The sequence below is a fragment of the Nansenia antarctica genome, assembly GCF_963989245.1.
Source record: "Nansenia antarctica genome assembly, chromosome: 15".
Taxonomy (NCBI): domain Eukaryota; kingdom Metazoa; phylum Chordata; class Actinopteri; order Argentiniformes; family Microstomatidae; genus Nansenia; species Nansenia antarctica.
The window spans coordinates 8,207,023-8,227,675 of NC_137685.1; the positions used below are offsets into that span (position 1 = coordinate 8,207,023).

Genomic DNA, 20,653 nt, shown 5'->3' on the forward strand with positions numbered 1-20,653 from the left:
ATCACAGCAGTCATACTGACATCATATTGCGTTTCATACTGACATCTCTGTGCACTTATGCCTCATGGTGTAGGAATTATAAGTTGCAATATGCATTTTGACCCACTGACATATCACTCAATATTCACAACACACAACCACGGCTTTAAGTTGTATTTACAAATATACACTTTATTGAGGAGGAGGAGGAGGAGGAGGAACACAGAAAGGCCCGGATCATTCCTTCTCCTCGCTGCGCAGGGCGGGCGTTGGGGTTGGTGAAGTTCCTGTTCTTTGAGGAGACATTGTGGGCTATTTCTGCACAGTGGGTCCTACGCGAGACACAGAACACAGTGTTAACCCACCGCACCGACAGCTGAGGGTGGCAGGGGTCCCGACACAGAGAGACGATCTTCACAGATGCATTGCTGGAAACAGTTACACCAAAACATGCCAGATTCCTGACCAAGTACGTACGCAATGTCAAACATATTGGTGTGGTTTCCAAGCCACAGGTAAGCCAACACCTGGACTAAATCACACATTCAAGAGTGACACTCCCATTACGGATAGCTTGTCGAGGAGTAGGCTTAATGTGTGTCCAGGAAACAGAACCTTTATGGTTAACTTATTTAATGCCGTGGGTCAACATCCTAGAGTGCCACGGGTGACTTTATTCACCAAAGATGCATACATTATGAAGCTTCATTTGGGAGCCAATCAACTTATTGTTGCTAGGGTAAATACCACATTGAATAGATGGCACTCTAGGTAGGGAGTGTTCCGGAACTCTTTGGCGGGAACTGCGACTTTTGGCGGGAACTGCGAAGTTACTAAGGCAATGAAGCCTGTAGTGTAGTGTAGCAGGTTATCTTCCACATGAAGGCTATGGGGGAGCCAGGGGTGGAATGGGCATTTCCTCTGCGCTGCTCTACCTCCTGGTCCAACACCTGGCATGAGTATGGAAGACCCTGCAGGGACCACTGACCCCAGGAGGCAGGCGGGTCTAGAGTCTAGCATCTACTTCTAGGAACGGCTGACAGAGTCGAGCATCTACTTCTAGGAACGGCTGACAGAGTCGAGCATCTACTTCTAGGAACGGCTGACAGACATCTCAACATGGATGATGAGGGACAGGTGTCTGGGTTGTGTTCGGTAGGCAGGGTTCCTACACGTTTCAACAAGTCAAATTTAAGACCTTTTTAGACCTTTTTATAGACCTCTTTGAATATAATTTTAGACCTCTTCGCGACACCATATGATAGCTTTTTGTCATCCTGCCGTAGCTTCGTTCGCCAATAATTTCTCCCGGGGGCAGGGAATTGGCATTTTTTTGGTTCCAGCTTGATTCATTTCCACGTGAATAGATGTGGTCAGACTGATTTCCTTGCAGGACAAGCTAATCACATTTTTTAGACCTAGTACCTCATTCTTTAGACCTAATAACTGAAACTTATGACCTTTTTAGGCCTTGTAAATCAGATTGCTGGATTTTAGACTTTAAGGCTTTTTAAGGCCAGCGCGGGAACCCTGGGTAGGGGAGAAGGTAGCAACATGTTTCACGGAAAATGAGAATCTGGCTTTTAAATGTCAAAGCACTTCCAGCACCATTTCATGCCTACTGGACACAAGCCAGGTATGACAGGTATGCGAAAAAAAACATCAGATGAAACACTGATAACACCAAAGCATAAATTCTGAACACAAAACATTACAGTCACTGTTAACTCACCAACTGACAGAAGAATTCCAGGAAACATTCACCACCTAGAGTGCCAAGTGTTTTATGTGGTATTTACCTAGTAACAATACCTTGATTTGCGACAAAATGAAGCATCATCATTTATGCATTTTTTGGTGAAAAGTCACCCTCAGCACTCTAGAACATTGACAATTTGGACGACTTTATTCAGCCTCTGGACTGAACGAGTTAGTGAGCTGTGCGCTGTGGTCTTACTTGTTGCTCATCATGAGAACCTGCTGCTCTTTGATGCACCAGGAACTTCCCGAAGGCCGAGGGCAGCATGTGCGTGGTCTTCCTGTTGCTACCGTAGCCAATGTTGGGCATCAGCACCTGACCTTTGAACCACCGGTGGACCTAGTTGCCGATATCTCAGGGTTTACGCCAGTTTTCCTAGAGAGGAAGAGGAAATGGACGTGAGATGACAGGTGTCAAATGTTAGTAGTCACACTCATACTACTCATATTCCATATTCAGGATACAGGATTCAGCTACAGAAGGACATTTTTTATTTTTTATTTTGCACACACAGGGAGATCAGAGCTCTGGGGCCTCTTTTATAAAGCTTTGCGTAGAACTGGCGTAAACAGCTTGCGTACGTATACGCAAAGCAAGAACATTAACCCACACCAACACCATCGTATTTATAAAACGGCACGCACGCAAGTGGAATTTGCAGTTAAAAGCAAGTCCCACGCCTGCTTCTCTTTATAAATCACAGCGTCTTTAAATCACAATAACTTTAACCACCGTACCTTGACCTTGACATAGAGGTCAGACTGGTGTCTGATGAACTCCTTTGTCCTCTTCTCCACGATCTTCGGCCTGGTCAACGGCCTGAGAGCGGCCATCTATCCTGGAGGGAAACGAGCTGTCAGGATTAGCAACATGGAACAGTACACTCCCCCAGGGGTGTGGGTGGCTGTTTACACTGGTTAGTATCAATTGCACAACAATGTGTTTACACAAGGCCTCATTTCCCAACCATCCACACACACACACACACACAGACATTTACAATCTAAATGACACCCATGCGATCTCTCTGATCTGGAAAGGGAAAGATCTCTCGCCAGCTCACAATGTAGCCAACGTCTCCTGACTCATCTCTACAGAGCTGTGGTGAAGTTGCGGTGGATTTGGCAGTGCTACAACATCACAATGATGAATGAAAAATGAATGTATCCACCAAGGCTACAGCTGTTTAATTTATTTATTTGGCGTCCTGGCCAAGACAGGGAGCAGCACAGTTAACAGGGTTGCAGACATTTAAAAAAACATTAAAAACAATTTACAATGAAAATAAAAAATTGATTACAGAATCAAAAATATTCATCAATATTTGTCACAAGTCATCAACATCAGGGATTAAACAGGGGCAATATGAATCTGCCAAAAGATCTACAGCCAGGTGTGCCTGCCTCATCAAGTCGTTTAGAATTACTTTAATGCATCCAGTGAGACCAGCTCCTGAAGATTCAGGTAATTTTGCAACTGATTCCTAGCAGAGCGAGCAGCATACTTAAACGCCCTTTTCCCCAAATCAGTACAGACTTCAGGAACATATAGTAAAATTACAGACTTAAGGGACAGATAGTAGGAAATAGTCTATGTGTGGACATGGCAGACCATCCTACCCGGGCACACAAAGAGCAATGATGAGTAAGGGCTTTAAAATGTGTAATACACCTCTGTGCTCCATGGTAGACAGTATCCAGTGTGTGCAGGTATTTTGAAGAGGCATGCATGTATAATATAGCCGAACATCACCATAGTCCAGCACAGACATAAAGGTGGCAGCAACAAGTCTCCTTTTGGCCCCGAAGGAAAAGCAAGACTTTTTAAACTTTTAAACTTTTTCACCAATTTAAACTTTTTTCACCAATGTGAGGCTTCAAAGAGAGAGAATCATCAATTACAATTCCTAAATATTTGTATTGAGATACAGTCTCAATCTCAGAGCCCTGAGAAGTGGTGATGGGTGTAAAGTTCAGTGGCTCTATTACATCATGTCACAGTCACACAGATTATTATTATGGATGACTGGGCTGACAAGTCTGCTGGCTGCCATCGCTGGCTGCACTGACAAGTGTTAGCCCCCAGGCCAGTGGTGCAGTGTAAAAGGATGCTGCTTAGCCATGTCTCGAACAACACAACATTGACAGGATGAGGATACACAGTATACTAATATACTATATGCAAAAAAGAATAGATACAAGATTTGAAATATGTGGTACAATGTACAGGGGTGGAATACAATGTGAACTATAGTGCAATAGTATAATATAACTATAGTGCAATAGTGGTAATTGGCTCAGTATAATAGAGTAAAGTGGCTAAAGTATGTAAATGTATGTATGTAGAGGTATGCATGTACAGTATGTATGTATGCATGAAGTGAGATTGTTCTTAGTCCGGAGTCAGTGGGGGGCAGAATAGGGGAGGGGGGAGTTCAGCTTCCTGACAGCCTGGTGGATAAAGCTATCCCTCAGCCTGCTAGTCCTTGCCCGGAGGCTCCTCAGTCTTCTCCCTGACGGCAGGAGACTGAAGAAGCCGTGTGTGGGATGTGTGGTGTGTCGCTTGCGATTCTTAGTGCTTTGCGGGTCAGGCGTGTGTTCAAAATGTCCTGGAGGGAAGGGAGGGAGGCTCCAACGATCTTCTCTCACTGCTCTCACTGTGTGCTGCAGGGTCTTTCGGCAGGATGCCGTGCAAACCACCGTGTCACACAGTTATTATGCATCTGGTCAGGATGCTCTCGATGGTGCCCCGGTAGAAGGAGCGCATGATGGGGGCTGGCGCTTTGGCTCTTCTCAGTTTGCGGAGGAAGTAGAGGCGTTTGCTGAGCTTTCTTGGCCAGTGATGTAGTGATGAAGTCCTCAGCGATGTGCACACCCAGGAATTTGGTGCTGCTCACTCTCTCCACGGCCGCACCTTTGATGGTCAGTGGAGGATGCTGGGAGTGCGCTCTCCGGAAGACGACAACAATCTCCTTTGTTTTCTCCACGTTGAGAAGGAGATTGTTGTCTCCGCAGCATGTGGTCAGTTGGCTCACACACACACACACACACACACACACACACACACACACACACACACACACACACACACACACACACACACACACACACACATACAGGACCGCTGCCAGGGTGCACCACGGGGTTAAGGTGTGTCAATGACTTCCTGTGGGATCAGAAGCTGATCAGATAGCTGTAGCAGTAAATCCTTTAATCAGGAACCATCTGCCATTAAACCACTTATTCACTTAACAATTAGCTGGATTGTTAAATCCTTAAAGCCAGATTATGGAGCAAACAGCCAAACAGTTCGTTTGTGATTGCTGAGCTCACCAGTGCTTTTTTTTGTCTTTTTAAAATCATGTTATAAACTGTTGATTTTAGTCTATGGTTTTGGCTATGTTTCTCATTGATTTAGAGCTGCGATTGATCAATCCGTTTATGATTTTTTCAGGGCAGAATGTTCTTGACTGGCCAAGTCAATCTTCAGATTTGAACATGCATTTAATTTCCTGAAGATAAGATTTTAGACAAAACAACAAGTAAAGATGGCTACAGTACAGGCCAGGCAAAGCATCACCATAGAAGATACCCATTGTCTGGTGGGGTCAAGGGGTCGCAGACTTCAGGCAGTTATTGCATGCAAAGGATCGTCAACCAAATACTAAACAAGAGTGCTTTGTTTGACCAAATAGATTTTTTTCAAATACTTTTGGAGCCCTGAAATAGAGGGAGTTTTGTTAAAAAAAATGAAAAGTTTCTAAATGCTGAACCCAATCTGCCAAAAAAACAACAACGTTGATTTAACGCTGAGAATCTCTACTTTGACTCTACGGTTGTTCTGACGTGGTATGTATGGCTGTAGGAGAGAACGGGCCCCACCTTTTCTACCCAGTGGTAGCCTGCAGCCATATATCAGGTAACACACACAAAGACTGAACTATTGTAGTTTGGAGAATCAACCTCACAAGTATGTTTGTATGAATCTCTTCCCCTTGTTTGACCCTGTGTGTTGATGGACAGTTCAGGGTGTTCACGGTGTTCATCGTGTTTGTGGTGTTCAGGGTGTTGAGTGTTCACAGTGTTCATGGTGTTCATGGTGTTCACAGTGTTCATGGTGTTCATGGTGTTCATGGTGTTAATGCCAAATAACTACACTTCGTCTCAGGTGTTGCGGCTACTGCAGGGACCATTGAAAACATGTTTGGGTGAATAACTTAATAACTTGTATAATGTTAGGAGCAAAGGTCAAGAGGTGAGGTTCAACTCCTGATGCCTCTAGGTGAGTTGGTGATGTCGTGGTCACGTCAAATCAGCCACCAACCCCCGCAGCCCATTCTCCTGGTTCATCTGTGTCTGTCTCCAACCCTGGAGGACTTAAAACCTTGGAGGACTTACATTTAATCAGAATCAGAATCATTTTTATTATTAAGTAACCCTACTTTGATAAAGTAATAAAGTGATTTTTACAGTGGCTTCAATAGTGCAAAATAGTATGATGATATGAAATGCAATTAAACCATATAATAAATGTAATACAGTAGGCTATTATGCTTCTCCCCGGAAATTCCATTGTCCATTGAGGACTTTTAAACATTTATACACCGCAGGTTCTCCTCTTGTGACACACCATAACATTAATAAAAATGTCAAGCTACAATCAGGCATTTCCAGATCTTCACCTTTCAGGCATTTCAAAAAATTAGCTGACTGATCATCATCACTCAGGGTTTTAAATATAGCCTACCCATAATATGTTATCTTTCTATCTTGATAATATGTAGATATTATCAGGTTATAACTTGCATTAAGCATGCTTTCATTTAACAGAAAAACACCTTTTTTTGACCTTTGAAAAATATGTGCCTAAGGAGCAGCCTAACATTATGAGACCTCCGTCTCAACTTGTTTCGCTGCTTTCTTTTGACTGCTTCGACTTAGTACTGACAGGTAAAACAACATAACTGTGCAAATATGTAGACTTCAACAGTTTGAGATGTTCTTTCAATTTATCCAACTACATGGAAACCCCAGTCCATCACTCAACGATCTTTGTTTTAGTTTTTTAGTTAGTTTTTTTCTTCAACATTCTTACCCAGGAAGGAAATGCTCATCCTTTGCCAAATAGTTCAAAAAGCGGTATAAAAACATGGTTTTCACCAGGTACGAGGAGAAAGAAGGGCTTTGATAGTCACCTGTTGTTTTCACAGATTATTTGTTTATTTACATTATCTGTTTTCTATTGTTGGTAAATATGTAAATACGTAAATACATTTGATTTAATTAAAAAAAAAATATATTATATTAATATTGAAGTCAACTGCAGATTATTAATAATTAATCTCTGAGTATTGGAGAAGGGGTAGGATTAAATAAGTTTATGCTTCTTCCTACTCCTTTTCGGACATGTTAAGTAAATAGTGTTTTTAGTTTTGTTTAGTTTTTTCTTGTTTTTGTTTAGTTTTTTGTTGTTATAACTATTTCTTTTTTCACATGTTCGAAATAAAGCTTTAAAGCTTTCATTCAAATAATCTTAAACTAGGGGTCGTCACCCACCGCAGGCTAGGAGAATGAGGGTGGTGGGGGCTACAGGGTGTGGTGGGGGCTACAGGGTGTGGTGGGGGGGGCTATGGTATTTGGTGTGGGGCGGTTCCTTGTAGAATACGGTACAAACCAGGGGAGTGGCGAATGCAGTTTGCAGTTTGCAGAAGATTTGCGATTTCACTCCCGCTGTGGATACAACCCCAGTCAGTTCCTTTTGACCGTTAGACTGTTATTTGATAATAAAACATGTACCATCCTCAAGAGGGACAAGGTAAGATTGATCTTAAATACATTATGTCTGTTTAATTTAATGAATATGCTCCGTCTAGTCTTGTCTTGCACTATTAACTCATGCATAGACTGTTTGACATTTAAATGTCTCCAGGCATTAGGAACTGTAGTATTTAACGTGTTGCGTCAAATATTGGTTCAATTCAATTTAAGCGCACCTTGCTTTCGTAGGCTGTGATTTCGGGTTTAGAATTACTTACTTTGTCGAGGCGTGAGAATGTCGGAACTCGGTTTTCCCGTTAGTCCCCTCCTCCTCTTCCCGGTGTCAGATCACCCACCCAATCACTCGGGCTGTGTTCGAAATGGCATACTAGCATACTGCATACTAGCATACTCAATGAGTATATACTGCATACTGCTTACTAAATTCATAATAAGTATGCCAAAACCAGCCGACCGAAAATCTAGTTACATACATTTCTTGCATACTCAAATTTCACATAATCTACAGTGTGAACGCACTGCATACTCAAAATCTATGTCATATCTAGTATGAGTAGTATGCTAGTATGCCATTCCGAACACAGCCACAGACACAAGGCTGTCCTGTCTCCCAGGAACAGCTGCAGCACTCCAACAATTTAAGGGTCTGGCCCGATGATCAGCGTTTGCTATTATTATGGAGATCATGATCTTGGAATGTTTGATCTTTCAACATTTACAATAGAAGTGTGTGAGTTCTAGGTTAGCCTTTGGGAGGGCCCTGATCGGACGCTCGGACACTGCTCTCTACTCCTGGGGGAGAACGTCATCCCACAGGCGGTTTTAAGGTTCTCTGGGGGGTATTCCATCAACGTTACTAAAGGAAAATCCTGGTTTAGTCTGACAAGTCTCGCGAGAGTTCCTAAAAATATCCAGGCATATTCTGATAAGTCTCGCGAGAAGTTATCAAAAATAAGCCAGGATTGTCCTTTATTGACTTTAATGGAATACCTCCCTGGTCACTGGCAGCATGCCACTGTGTGTCTAAAGTCCTCTACTTCCACCCACAAGGAATTGTCCTAGTGCCATGTGTACCAACTGACTCACAGCTACTCAATCTAGTACTGTAGCCCAGGGAATACAGTCCAAGTACACAGTGCAACAAAGGCCTTGGGCAGAGCAGCTCTCAACGTCCACAACCACAACAATAGAATGTAGCCTAATCATAAAACATAAACAATTTTACAACCACAAGTCATAAAAACAATAATAATACTTGTGATATCCTGTGTTACTTACCGGAAGTACCACCCCACGCCAGTAGGGTACCACCATAAGTGTTGGGCATTAGTTACCTGTTGATTATTGAAGTGACAAGAGTGACACGTGTTATATTGAAGTTCTTCATTAAATGGTTCAGCTGGATCCTGGAGGGTATTCATTATATTTCATTAAGTTAAGTTACCACAATACTCATATAAATAAAAAAACAGCAGCACCATAGGCTACAGTGTACAGGTGGAGTTCAAATGTAGTCAGACGTATGTTAACCTACAGGTTTCATATTTCAACTAATATACGTGTATATATATATATATGTGTGTGTGTGTAATATTCTTTAATCAAAAAAAAAAATTTAAGTAATTTTTTTCTGAGTGGGGCAGTCCCACTCATATTTTTCATTTTTATAAAAAAAACAACAACAACAACAACAACAACAACAACATGTTATTGACAGTAAAGATTTAGACAGGAAGGATGGGTGAGAGAGAGAGGAGGGATGACATGCAGGATATGTCCCCAGCCGGAATCGAACTGGCGACCCTGCGGTTACATGGTCAGCGCTTAACCCGCTACGCCACCGAAGCGCTCCAATATTCTTTAATCTTGTTCTGTATCTTCCAGCTCTCTACGCCCCCCCGATGGCCGGGCCCGGACCCATGGCTCCCCCCGCCAGCATGTTTGGCAGCGTGCCAGGCTACGAGAACACCGTGTTAGGAGGAGGAGGTAGGACATGAGTCATCAAGCGCTACATCTCTACACCCTCTCCCTCTCTACCTTTATATCTCTACACCCTCTCCCTCTCTACCTTTATATCTCTACACCCTCTCCCTCGACACCTCCATACCTCTATCCCTCTACATCGCCACGCCTCTCTAATTCTATCCCTCTATCCCACTACACCTCCACACCTCTATCTCTAATCCTCTATCCCTCTATCCCTCTACACCTCTATCTCTATCCCTCTATCCCTCAACACCTCCACGCCTCTCTACTTCTATCCCTCTATATCTCTACACCTCCACAGCTCTATCTCTATAACTCAACACCTCCACACCTCTATCTCTATCCCTCTGTCCCTCTACACCTCTGCTTCTATCCCTCTATCCCCCTATCCCTCTACACCTCTCTACCCTATATCCCTCCACACCTCTCTACCACTATCCCTCTACACCTCTATCTCTCCACACCTCCACACGTCTATCCCTCTACACCTCTACCTCTATCCCTCTACACCTCTATGTAGTGATCAATGTTCCTTTGATCTCCATTGTTCACTTGGACGCCTAGCCCCAGATGTGTGTTTCTCTCTCTCTCTCTCTCTCTCTCTCGCTCTCTCTGTTAGGGCTTTCACACTGTCAGTTCCGAACGCCGGTTCGCGTTCGCGTGCCGAAACCTCCGAACGTTGGCGCTGTCTGTCTAACGAGCCCGCATTCATACCAGTGTATCATTCGCCAGACAGCGCCAACGTTCGGAGGTTTCGGCACGCGAACGCGAACCGGCGTTCGGAACTGCCGGTGTGTAAGCCCTATGTGTGGAATGTGACACGCCCACTTCCATGACTGATCAGTGTGTTGTGTTCCTGATCACCAGTATTGATCCCAGAGCCTCTTGTCTGCCCCCTGCAGGTGGATACCTCCCCCCGCCCATCCCCATGACCCCCATCCCTATGCCAGAGCCCACCCCCGTCACTGACTGGAGGTATGACCTCACATCTTTTGATCAGCCAATCAGAATAAAGGATTGCTGTTGTTGTAATTGTTGACCTCAACATGGGGAAAGGGGTCAATCCTTTGGAGTAAATACACTCTTAGGGTTTATCATTCGATATTGTAATAACCTATAGACTATGATGTTTTTGTTGATTGGTTGACTCTCTGGATGGTGTTGAGGTATGGCGTTGTCATGGTTTCGTGGTGTGTTTGTGTCCAGCATCCCATCCATCTCTGAGGACACAGCGCGGACCGCCTTCAAGACGTTTGCGAGCAGCCAGTGTTGCTGGAGCAACGGTCCAGCCAATGATGGAGTGATCACTAAGATGGAGGACTGGAACACATACAGGGTAACAGACCCTTATCTCTCTCTCTCTCTCTCTCTCTCTCTCTTGGGAACACAAGTAAACTTTCAACACATTGATGACTGCGATGTTTAGTCTAATAGAATGTCAATGACAGATTTCTTGTTGCCATGAACAACAGCCCTCATCCATATGTGTTTGGGTTGCTGTTGTTTACTAAACACTTGTGTTTCCATAGTATCGCCTGGAGACTTTCACTGAGTCCAGATCTACGGAGTGGGCCACCAAGCCCCACGAAGGTAAACAAACCGTCTCTGCGTACACCAGGGGCCTCATTTATAAAGCTTTGCGTAGAACTGGCGTAAACAGCTTGCGTACGTACGCAAAGCAAGAACATTTACACACGCCAACGTTCGGATTTATAAAATGGTGCGCACGCAAGTGGAATTTACGTCCCACGCCTGCTTCCCTTTATAAATCACAATCAACTCTAAATTTTGCTCACGTGAATGAGCATCTTGTCCCACCCTTTTTAACACCCATAGTTGCCTATAAATAGTCAGTGAAATGCCTGACAGAACAGAAAAAATAATAATCACCCAGTCAATTTCTGCGCAACAGTTCTGCGCAACACGTCATAACAATATGATATCTTCTGCCAGACCATGAATAATATATACGTATATAATTCTATGTGCCAGACTGCATCCATAACAGTATCAGTTTAAACATAATTCGTCCTACTGTTCACCTTTTTTTTATTTATGATAATACATTTCATAACATCCAAGTATTGTTTAATAATTACAGATTCAATTATCAATCATTGGACTTATCGGGAATGTTACCCACTGAGCACTCGGGAACGGCAGAGGTAGAAATCGGAGGACGGGCTCATTGTATTGTATAGAATGCAATGAGGGACGATATCAAACAGGTGTGTTTGATGTTTGATACCTTGATTCCTTATTCCGTTCCATGTAATGAGCCTGTCCTCCAATGTCTACCTCCAACCAGCCTCCCCTGGTGCCTACTGGATACGGTTGTGTATTTATTGACTGATCCATTGTTTCTCTTGGGGATCAATAAAGTCTAATCTGATCTGATCATACTTGAAATGATGGCATATCACCGTCTGCTCCTGTAGCCTTTCCGATCCATCACTATGAATCCTACAACAACTATATTCTCATAATAATAATCATAATCATCAATAATAATAATATCTCCTCCAGTATTTGGCTTCTCGTCTGTGTCCAGGAAATACAAACTAAGCAGTTGTTCCCGAGCGCAGTGTAAGCCAAGCCACGACTCGCATTCTGTTCTGTCATGGAAATTCTCCACTTCTCCACTTGGGAAACTGGCCAAGTCCTCTGTTAAGATTATAGCTAGTGAACGCAAGTGCAGCACACAGAGTCAGGACACAAATGTAAAAGTAAAAAAGGGATTGAATAGTCTGGGAAGTGGGGTTGGCAGGGCAGCCAGGCAGACAGACAGACAGGTGGGACGGTGACAGAGCAGGCAGGGTAGGCAGGGTAGGCAGGACTGGGGTGGACAGGCTGGTCGAAGGACAGTTAGGCGGGTAGTGGACCAGGTTGGACTTCTGGAGCCCAGGGAGAACATAGTTTCGACTGGGAGGACATACACGAGACCAGGAGCTTACAAGGAGAAAGACTAAACTTGGTCTGGCAATGAGTGAATGAGAAACCAGAGTTGAAATGCAGGAAGGTGATGAAGTCGATGACCAATAGGTGGGTACTAGACTGAACAGGTGGAGATGAGGACGGATAGGGAACCAGAGCTTGGCCACGCCCCCCACACAACACAGACAGGAGGGAGGGAGGCACTGGCATGCTAGGTGGAAGTGGAGGGCGTGACAGTCTCCGCCATTTTGGATCTATCGCCCGTGATGCTCTGTGTCTGAGTGATCTCTGGTGACACACCGCAGTCGCACGCTACACCCTCGGACATACACTCTGGGAAACTGGCCAACTCTGCACCATTTTGGATAGTGCATCCCCCCCACTGAGGTGTTGGTTCGTGAGCTTAGAATTATAAGGTTCTATCTCCATTTAGGGTAGTTCAGAGATATCGAGCGTCAAAGTTGTTAAATTCCATTATGTTTTGTGAGATGGAGCCTTTGTATTTTATGAATTACTAACTCAAAAATGTCAACATTTTAAAAACAACACCACACAGGCATTAATAAACACCTAATGGATCAGATTATGTAAAAATCATATTATAATGATATAATGATATGAATTATGACAAAAATGGAGATAGAACCTTATAATTCTAACGTCACGGTTTGTGCTGTGTGCCTGACAGGGGAGGTGGCAGACTTCTACACCCAGACGGCCCCGCGACCCTGGGAGGTGGCGGTGCAGACCCCCCCCTTCTTCAAGGACCACACTGAGGAGATCCGCGTCCCGTTCACCTCCTCCATCAAGGTGACGGAGCGGCACGGGTTCTCACTGTTTAACTCCTTCCGCGCCGTGGGTCGGTGGATAAAGTCGCCTAAAACGGTCGACATTCTAGAGTGATCAAGGGTGACGTAGTTCACCGAAAAAATGCATAAATGACGACGCTTCATTTTGTAGCCAATCCAAGTGTTGTCGCTAGATAAACATCACAGAAAACACTCGGTGAGTGTCGGCGAGATCCAAAACAGGTTTGATCAATGATGGATGTTCTATTGTTGACCACAGATCACGGTCGCTGGTCCGTCTCACACTCAAAGTCAGACACATATGGTTGTTGCTTTGATCTGAGATTTGATTGACATATTCGGGAGTGTGAATTGCCGTAGCAATGCTGTCTCTGTTCGTCTGCAGGACTGTCACACCTGTCACTCCACCGGGGCCCTTCCATGTGAAGAATGTACTGGAGCTGGGAATGTGAGTTATGAACCTGCTTCTGAACTATACATTTACATTACATTACATTTAACATTTTTGTAAGAGGTCTTTAGGGAGTGACTCTGCAGTCCTGACAGTAGTGGGAAGTGCATTCCACCAGGGGGGGGCCAGGGCGGTGAAAGGCCATGACTGGGTAGCCTCTCAAAGGCTCTTTGTTGTGGAGCAGAATGTTTACATTGTTACCCCATTGTGCATTGTGCCTTAGAAGCTAGGTCAAGTGTGATCCATAAATCTACACTGTAGTCTTTTAGCAAATGCTTTCATTAGGTAAGATTAGGTAAGATTAGATAAGATTCTGCACAAAGTGCAAGTACTGAGACACCGAAATGTAGTTTGGCATCTAACCAGATATCCCTGATATCCCAGTACTGAAATATAGTTTGGCATCTAACCAGATATCCCTGAATGCGTTATTCATCCAAAGCGACTTACAATAAGTACACTTGTCAATACAAGGAGTGACACGTCAATACTTTTACAATTATTTCTAACTCAGTAGTTCACATCAAGGATCCCACACTGTAGCAGTGAAAAGGAACACTGAGGACAGGCCATGTGTTGTTGTAGCATGTATGCTCTCAACGTGGTAAATGTGTTGGCTCTCAATGTGGTAAACGTGTTGGTTCTCAACGTGGTAAACGTGTTGGCTCTCAACGTGGTAAATGTGTCGGTTCCCCTCTCAGAAAGTGTGCTGGGTCTGCAGCGGCTCGGGGACGCGGGAGGAGGAACCGTGTAGCCGATGCAATGGCACGGGACGCGAGAAGTACGTCACTCTCTGTCATGGTCACATGACTCTGTGCCTGTTAGGGGAGGCTGGCGGAGGAACAAATCGAAGGGGAAATCATGGTAATGCATATAATGGAATGAGGAATTGTATTAAACAAGATGCATTACAATGAGCCCGTCCTCCAATTTCTACCTCCACCAGCCTCTCCTGTTGCCTGTACCATTTCCGCGTGGTGAAGTTGTATTTGACCTCCATGTGGAAACAGTCAAGTAGAGAGGTGTAATATCCACAGCAGAACTTACTCAAATGTAAAAAAGAAAAAAAAGAAAAAGACTTAAAGACTGTAAAATTAAATCACTAAGCCTAGCCCAGTAAAGCCTAGCCCAGTAAAGCCTAGCCCAGTAAAGCCTAGCCCAGTAAAGCCTAGCCCAGTAAAGCCTAGCCCAGTAAAGCCTGACCCAGTGTATTTAAATGTTGCTGGTCCTAACTGTGGAGACTTCCTCCTGTGTGTAGACAGATGTTGTGTGATAGCAGGTGTGTGACAGAAGGTGTGTGATGTGTTGTATCTCGTAGATGTTCTGAGTGCCACGGCAGCGCCACCAAGGAGTGTGAGACCTGTAAAGGACACAGGCAGCTGCTGGCCTACATCAAGCTCACGGTCCACTGGTGGGTTCACACAGCTGACAGATCTTCTAACTGTGCTGAAGGAATTGAAGTGTCATCATCTAGGCTAGTGTCGATAATGCATGCACTTGTTGTTGTATGTTATGACACACAGGCCAAATGACTGTGAGGAAACAGGAAGTAACCTTTAGTAACAGTTTACTTCAGTGTGCTTCGCTCCTCCAACACTATCACATGCTCCTGTTCCTGTCTTCTTCCTCTGTGGTGGTCGTTTAGGAAAAACAACATCGGGGACTACGTCACGCCCCAGGGTAGTGGCCTTGACGATGGATGCCTGAGCTCCGTCACCGGAAAAGAGCTCTACAAAATCACCCAGTACATGGTAAGACTAGAGTAAGGCTGAGGTTACGTTGGATAATAATAATATTAATAATAATAATAATAATAATATTAATAATAATGCAATAACTTTTGGTATAGCTCTCTTTTCTCAGTACTCAATGACACTACATTCCATGGAGAGAACAATCATAGATGGATAAATAAAAAAGTTAAACGAAAACACAGTCAGTAAAAAAACAACAATGAAAATAGTTAAAGAGTTAAAAAAGCTGAGGAATGGTTTTGAAGTAGGAGAGTGTACTGGATTCTCTGGTGGTGGTTTGGGAGAGTGTTCCAAAAAAACCTGTTCTGTGAAAACAGAACAAGACAAAACAAGAGACACAAACACTATCCATCTGTCTCTCTGTCTCCTCTGTCTCTCTGACACCTCTGACTCCTCTGTCTCTCTGACTCCTCTGTCCCTCTCTCCCTCTGTCTCTCTCTCCCTCTGTCTCTCTCTCCCTCTGTCTCTCTCTGTCTCTGTCTCTCTCTGTCTCTGTCTCTCTCTCCCTCTGTCTCTCTCTCCCTCTGTCTCTCTCTGTCTCTGTCTCTCTCTGTCTCTGTCTCTCTCTCCCTCTATCTCTCTCTCCCTCTGTCTCTCTCTGTCTCTGTCTCTCTCTGTCTCTGTCTCTCTCTCCCTCTGTCTCTCAGGTGTATCTGACTCCTCCCTCCCTCTGTCTCTCAGGTGTATCCAGTGATGGGCTTCCCGGACCCTGCCCTGTCCGAGGCTTCCGCTCGCCTGGTCATGGAACACCAGACGGAGTTCCCCAAGGAGTCTCGCATCCTGCAGCAGGTACGCTACTCCCTGTAGACCATGTCCTCTTATAGACAGACTCCCTATCAGCCTCCCTATCATGTCCTCTTATAGACAGCATTCTGACCAAGCGAAAGCCTTATTTTAGTTGTGGTGCATCTCACTGCTGGAATAATCTCCCAAAAACATTCAGGCAATTTACGGTGTTGCCTGAGGAACCCTTTGGTGAACGATGTGAAACGGGTCAACATCGTCTGTCTCTCAGTGAGGAAGCGTTACCGCAGAGGGACACTTTCACAGCGCCTGACAGGAAGTAGAAGGGGCACTTTCACAGCGCAGATTTTTGGCTTCATCCACAAGAATGTTCCCCAGGTGGAAATGACTAGCATGTTCTCTCTCTGTATTGAAGTCTTGAGTATTCAGCTACACCGTAGTAGGATATGACATCACCTGTGTGCCAATGCATTCCACTGCCTGCCTACCCCTGACCTTTCACCTGGAGCCCTGACCTTAGTGTAAGGCTACGTGTCGTTGTCACCTCTGTCCCTGCAGCTGACCTGAACTTCCTGATCTGTCGTTTCAGCAACAAACCATCGAGTTGATCCCCATCACCAAGGTCCACTACAAGTGGAAGAGCGACTCCCATAAATACCACGTCTACGGCAACGAACACGAGGTGAACGCCGACGACTACCCCGCCACCTGCTGCTGCTCCATCATGTGATCTGGACCGTCGTGTGACCCGGACGGTCATGTGACCCGGACGGTCATGTGACCTCCCTTCGTCTGCAGAAGCTAAGAGTATTAGAGGTGTAGCAGTGGAATGGCTAGTGGGGGGCAGGGTTTTACTGGACACAGATTAAACCTTTTTAGTTGAGCAATAAGGCTTAATCTTGGTCTGGGTAAAACAGCTTCTAGTATTGCGATAGTGTATCATGTTTCTGAAGCGTATAGTGTCATAAATCAAAAGAAAAGTATTTACCTAAAATGTGATAGATAATAACCTACCTGTTTGGGTCCTATAATTACCACTTTTACAAAGTAACCACTTTTACTTCCTGTACTGTCCTGCAATGTGTTTGTCTGTGTTGGTCTGGGACAGCTTCGTCACCAGAGCCATGCTCCATCATGCTGTAAACTCTCGAGTGGGTAGGGTCTCTTTTTCAAGTATTTCAACAGGATCCTATTCCTGGGGTCACGTCTAGGGGAAAGCCAAATCCTGGATTAAATCATCCCTAGGCCAAATTTAATCCAGTGGAATCTAGTGTTTAAGATTTATGTTTCTTTTTGTATCTAAACAGGGTTAACTAGAATGTATTCTAACCTGACTGATCAGAGGTTCTTCTAACTGATCAGATCTTGTAAAGTCATAATGCTGTAACACGTCGCCATAGTAACACGTGTCTGTCCCTGCATCGCCATAGAAACACGTGACTGGCTGTCCCTGCATCGCCGTAGTAACACGTGTCTGTCCCTGCATCGCCATAGTAACACGTGTCTGTCCCTGCATCGCCATAGTAACACGTGTCTGTCCCTGCATCGCCATAGTAACACGTGTCTGTCCCTGCATCGGCATAGTAACACGTGTCTGTCCCTGCATCGGCATAGTAACACGTGTCTGTCCCTGCATCGCCATAGTAACACGTGTCTGTCCCTGCATCGCCATAGTAACACGTGTCTGTCCCTGCATCGGCATAGTAACACGTGTCTGTCCCTGCATCGCCATAGTAACACGTGTCTGTCCCTGCATCGCCATAGTAACACGTGTCTGTCCCTGCATCGCCATAGTAACACGTGTCTGTCCCTGCATCGCCATAGTAACACGTGTCTGTCCCTGCATTGCCATAGTAACACGTCTCAGTCCCTGCATCGCCATAGTAACACGTGTTTGTCCCTGCATCGCCATAGTAACACGTGTCTGTCCCTGCATCGGCAGAGTCGACCACAAGTCCAGAGTCGACCACATTGCAGTGTTTCCCATCAAGCAGGTTTGCAGCTAGGGCGTTGACGGAAAATGTCTCTGTTAGCGACACCACCAAACCCCCCACACACACAAACATACACACACACACACACACACACACACTGTCTAATTGTTTTGGTACATACACCACACGCCACAGTCGCACATCCTGTGGGAAACACTGCATTGTTGTTCCTCTCACAGTCAGGGGAGGCTGGTGGAGGTAGGAATCGGAGGACTGGCTCGATGTGATGATGCCATTCCTCATCCCGTTCCTTCCTTTCAAATATGCATGGAATGTTTCTACCTCCACCCTCCTAGTTTTCCCTCCATCCTGACCGTGGGCCCCTCCCTGACCCGTTGCCCCACCCCCGTGGCCCCTGGTCGCCTACAGAACCTCCAGTAATGCCCTGTTGATACGTGGACGTGGTCATGTGGTACCAGGCAGCCACAGAGATGTGAGATTCAGAGAGACTCTCCCAGAACTGAACTGTTTCCCTGAAATAGAACTGGTGGGGGTCTCTGACATTGTGTGTGTGTGTGTGTGTGTGTGTGTGCGTGTGTGCGCGTGTGCGCTTGCTTGCGTCTGTATGTTTATGATTTGCATGATCATAAACATCTACCTGTAAAGATTTGACAGAAACTTGTGAAAACCACTCAGTGAACTAATCACTAAACTGCCCTTGGGCCTGCATGTGCAGCTTACTGTCGGTCTTATGTCAACATCAGTTCATGGGCGAGGAAAGACCTGCCCACAAGAATAAAATGAATGAAGAAACTTTAGTAAATGTCTTTTTTATTATTTTTTTCAAACCTCAACAAAGTGTAAAAGCAGTAGCAGGGTTTGCCATCTCTAGGAAAATCATCTTTGGAGAAAAGAATACAGTTCATGCTGTGATATGCTTGCTTGCCTTTTTTGGCACATAATAACTATGTCAAGTATCAACAAATGGCAAAGGCATATAGCACAAATGAAGGTTGAACACCGGTTGATGGCTGTATTTTGTTGTCCGTTGTGTAATGACTGAAAGAATTGAGGAATTAGACCACAAGTTGTGTTGTTTTATGGAAATATTTGCTTTTGTTGTAAGTGTGTTAATGTTTTGTGAGTATTAGAGGATTTTGCAAACAAAATTAGTAATTTTGGCCAGTCAGCTTCTGTTTCAGCCTGCGTGACAATTGTTTTGATAATGTGACCCGTTGCATGTCAGAGTGGACGAATGTTTAAGCAAACGAGAAAAACGACAATGTTTTATTGTCCTTGGGTAGAAGGGAGAGACACAATGACACATGACTAGTAGTGTTGCTAGTATCATGACTAGTAGTGTGATTGACAGTTTGCAGTCTACATGTCCCTGTACAGGCCTACACCATGGCTACACTATAGAATCTCTTCAACAGGAAGAGAGGTTGTTACCACACCACTAACAGCCATGATGTCATCAAGGCCAGGTGTCTTGTGGCTTGCATGTACAGTAAGTGTGTTAAGGTTCTCATTTAAAGGTTGCGTGTGTGTGTGAGGTGGGTGTGGGTGTGTGTGTGTGTGTGTCAGAAGGCTCGGTATACCTCAGCAAGTCTTTAAGATATCATTGACTAGCATCCTCCAATAGACAGTACAACCTCTTCATAGTCAGAAGCATTACTGTGTGTAGTCTCATGTGTAGACCTCGCTTAATGATGTCATCTTGTTACACCTTAAATGAAGCCTTATGTCGGTTTATTACACTGCTGAGAAATGTAGACGCATTGACGATAATCATGTTTGATAATCAAGACTAACCACAAAACCACAACATTACATTCTAATATACACAGTTCACTCGTCATAATCACCTAGCAACAACCCCATACAATCACCTAACAACCCCATACAATCACCTAACAACCCCATACAGTAACAGAATGTATTCTAGCTGCTGTAGTATTGAAGTAGTCGCATCTTGTTGCCTTGTGGTCCTCTGTGGCTTAGTTGGTAGAACTTGTCGTTAGCAACGGTTAGGTTGTGGGTTCGATTCCTGCTGGGGCCATATATACTGAAAAATGTATGCACTCACTGCAATGTAAGTCTGCTAAATGGCCAATGCTATGAGTTGATGCGGCTGTGTGGGGTGGTCACATGATCACAGTGTGATTGGGACAGAACAGACAGATTACCGTAATCAAGCGTGTGTGGGGCTCTAGACCTGACGAATGGTTGGTCGGTTAGATGAGTTATGTGAGAATGTCAAAAATAAGCCTTAGCTCATTCAGTGCCAACGGTGAATAGAGTCGTCTTAGGTTGTTAACATCTAGAGCGCCACGGGTGACTTTGCTCACCAAAAATGCATGATGCTTCATTTTGTAGCCAATCAAAGTGTTGGTGCTAGGTAAATACCACAGGTAAATGCTAGGTAAATACCAAAAGTGTTCCAAACTACTAAAATGCCTTGGTAAACGTTGTTTACTGACCAATATGTCTGCCTGTGTATACCTGTTATTACCTCTAATAAAC

At 44.6% G+C, this 20,653-nt stretch overlaps 2 protein-coding genes across 3 annotated transcripts; one reads left to right on the forward strand and one right to left on the reverse strand.

Moving 5' to 3' along the window:
- Positions 1-145: 145 nt before the first annotated feature.
- On the reverse strand, positions 146-7,823 carry rpl32 (ribosomal protein L32; the record flags this gene model as incomplete). The annotated part of the gene is given in 7 exon segments (XM_080545822.1): positions 146-311; positions 1,937-1,972; positions 1,974-2,077; positions 2,081-2,092; positions 2,096-2,113; positions 2,476-2,576; positions 7,773-7,823. Coding segments are annotated over 6 exon segments (432 nt in total). The 5' UTR covers positions 2,572-2,576; positions 7,773-7,823.
- LOC308170823 (protein SSUH2 homolog) lies at positions 7,460-20,653 on the forward strand. 2 transcript variants are annotated; one of them, XR_013937802.1, is made up of 13 exons: positions 7,460-7,552; positions 9,400-9,501; positions 10,404-10,476; positions 10,708-10,837; positions 11,031-11,091; positions 13,124-13,245; positions 13,630-13,692; positions 14,397-14,476; positions 15,014-15,106; positions 15,341-15,446; positions 16,131-16,238; positions 16,783-17,576; positions 18,061-20,653. XR_013937802.1 is itself a non-coding variant. In XM_080545670.1 (12 exons), the coding sequence occupies exons 1-12, from the start codon at positions 7,528-7,530 to the stop codon at positions 16,921-16,923; spliced, it is 1,104 nt and encodes a 367-aa protein (XP_080401796.1). In that variant the 5' UTR covers positions 7,460-7,527; the 3' UTR covers positions 16,924-17,787. The 2 variants fall into 2 exon arrangements, 1 of the variants encoding a protein (XP_080401796.1); XM_080545670.1 differs by lacking the exon at positions 18,061-20,653 and having other exon boundaries at positions 16,783-17,787.